The 1,644-nt window shown below is 37.8% G+C and overlaps 1 protein-coding gene across 1 annotated transcript; it reads right to left on the bottom strand.

Annotated features, from left to right (window-relative positions):
- Positions 1-731: 731 nt before the first annotated feature.
- Positions 732-1,316, bottom strand: LOC147463961 (uncharacterized). Its single transcript, XM_086497892.1, has one exon. It carries the CDS (start codon positions 1,314-1,316, stop codon positions 732-734), a length of 585 nt encoding a protein of 194 aa, XP_086354018.1.
- Between the last annotated feature and the right edge of the window lie 328 nt (positions 1,317-1,644).

Genomic DNA, 1,644 nt, shown 5'->3' with positions numbered 1-1,644 from the left:
TACATGCCAATAATAAACATTCTCAAAATCTCAAGCTTGAGACTGCCAAACAAGAAATCTGAGACAAGAAGGAAATGCAGCAAGTGATACAAAATTTGAGGGTAGTGCCACATGAGTAACACACAAGCAGAGAAGTAAACAAATCAAAATAGAAAAGCTTCCTTTTGTGTAAGCTGACATTTACCAAGACTGAACAAAGCTCAATTTGGAATGAATTGTGTACCAGGAGAAATTCCACTTATTGTCTAACTTGGACGCCTTCTCCTAGAAATCCTCTTCTGTCCACCTGTAAGAAAAGCCATACATTTCATCTATGGTAGTTGGGTTACGGGTATTGATACTATTCTGCAAAGAGAAACCCAAAAGCTAAATATTCAACTTGCCCAAACTCAAAATTTACTTGCAATTCTCGTTTCATATACCGATTGAGAAGCACCATCTTGTTTACACAAGGAACCAGCAAAGTAATTCAAATTTCACACGTTTCAATAAAAGTACCACACTCTTTGCACTACCAACAAATCAAAACAGACCATGCAATTTCACATAATCAAGCTCAATACTATTTCACCAACAAAATTGCAAAATTACAAAAGCTTTTCTGTCAAGGATTCTAGCAAGCATAATCAGTGTACAAAAAGCCCAAAAGCTCTATGAGACGCTACATAGCTTGCACGTTATCTAGAAGTCCATGAAATAGTAGAGAACACAAAATGCTACATTGCGATCCTCTATGCTACAACATTTATGAATCTCCTTTTCTTCTTGCTCCATAAGGAGAACACATCATCCCAAAGCACATCTGAAGTGGTTTCGAGCCCATTCAAGCCTATAAACATATAGTTTTCCAACGTTGTCGTGTTCATGCTTATTCTATGGGCTGATTTGATGTTGTTTTGACAAGAGAACCCTCTTTCTACAGCAGCTGTACTCACAGGAACCACTGAGAGAATCTCCCAAAGTCTCATTAAGTTGGGGAATGAGTCATGCATGATAATGTCATCTCTACATACTTCCCATGCATCACGGAAGCTTTTATGTTTAAAGTTGCTAGACAAAACAATGGTAAATGAGTCCAATTCTCCCATACACTTCTCTACACTCTCTACCAAGCTTCCATATTGGCGAAGAACTTGCAACAACCATTGCTTGCTACAAGCTTCAAGCAAAAACTCTTCACTTGGCATGTCTTCTTGCATCCTTGTAGTCAAATTCTTCACTACTTTTATGACTAATTCTAGATGCATGCAATCCTCAAAAGATCCACCTCTATTGCTTCCCTCAATTTTGTCAAACCTTAACATGTGAACATGCATATCTCCACCTGCATCAAAAAAAGTGATCTGGCCACCTTTTGTTTGTTGAACAAACTATTTCAAATACTTTGTTCCACAATCAGCCGAGTCTCTCAAGAATTTCTTCTTCAAGTTTTGCAATGCCGCATCAGCAAACCCTGATACGTTAGCAATATCCACAAGATTTGATTGAAACTGACAACTTAAAAGATGCAACTCTGAACATACATCTGCTAATAAATGTATGTAAAACTGGTTTGCATAGAGGACAAGCTCATCATAGAGGCTTGGCTTCTCTTTTCCAAACTCCAAAAGCAAAGTCGGCATAAATTTTACCATGAGTTCCATC

Source organism: Adiantum capillus-veneris, chromosome 2, assembly GCF_014529385.1.
Source record: "Adiantum capillus-veneris isolate H3 chromosome 2, ASM1452938v2, whole genome shotgun sequence".
NCBI classification, from domain to species: domain Eukaryota; kingdom Viridiplantae; phylum Streptophyta; class Polypodiopsida; order Polypodiales; family Pteridaceae; genus Adiantum; species Adiantum capillus-veneris.
Note: the sequence above shows the minus strand (reverse complement) of the source record. Positions and strands in the feature narration are given on the sequence as shown.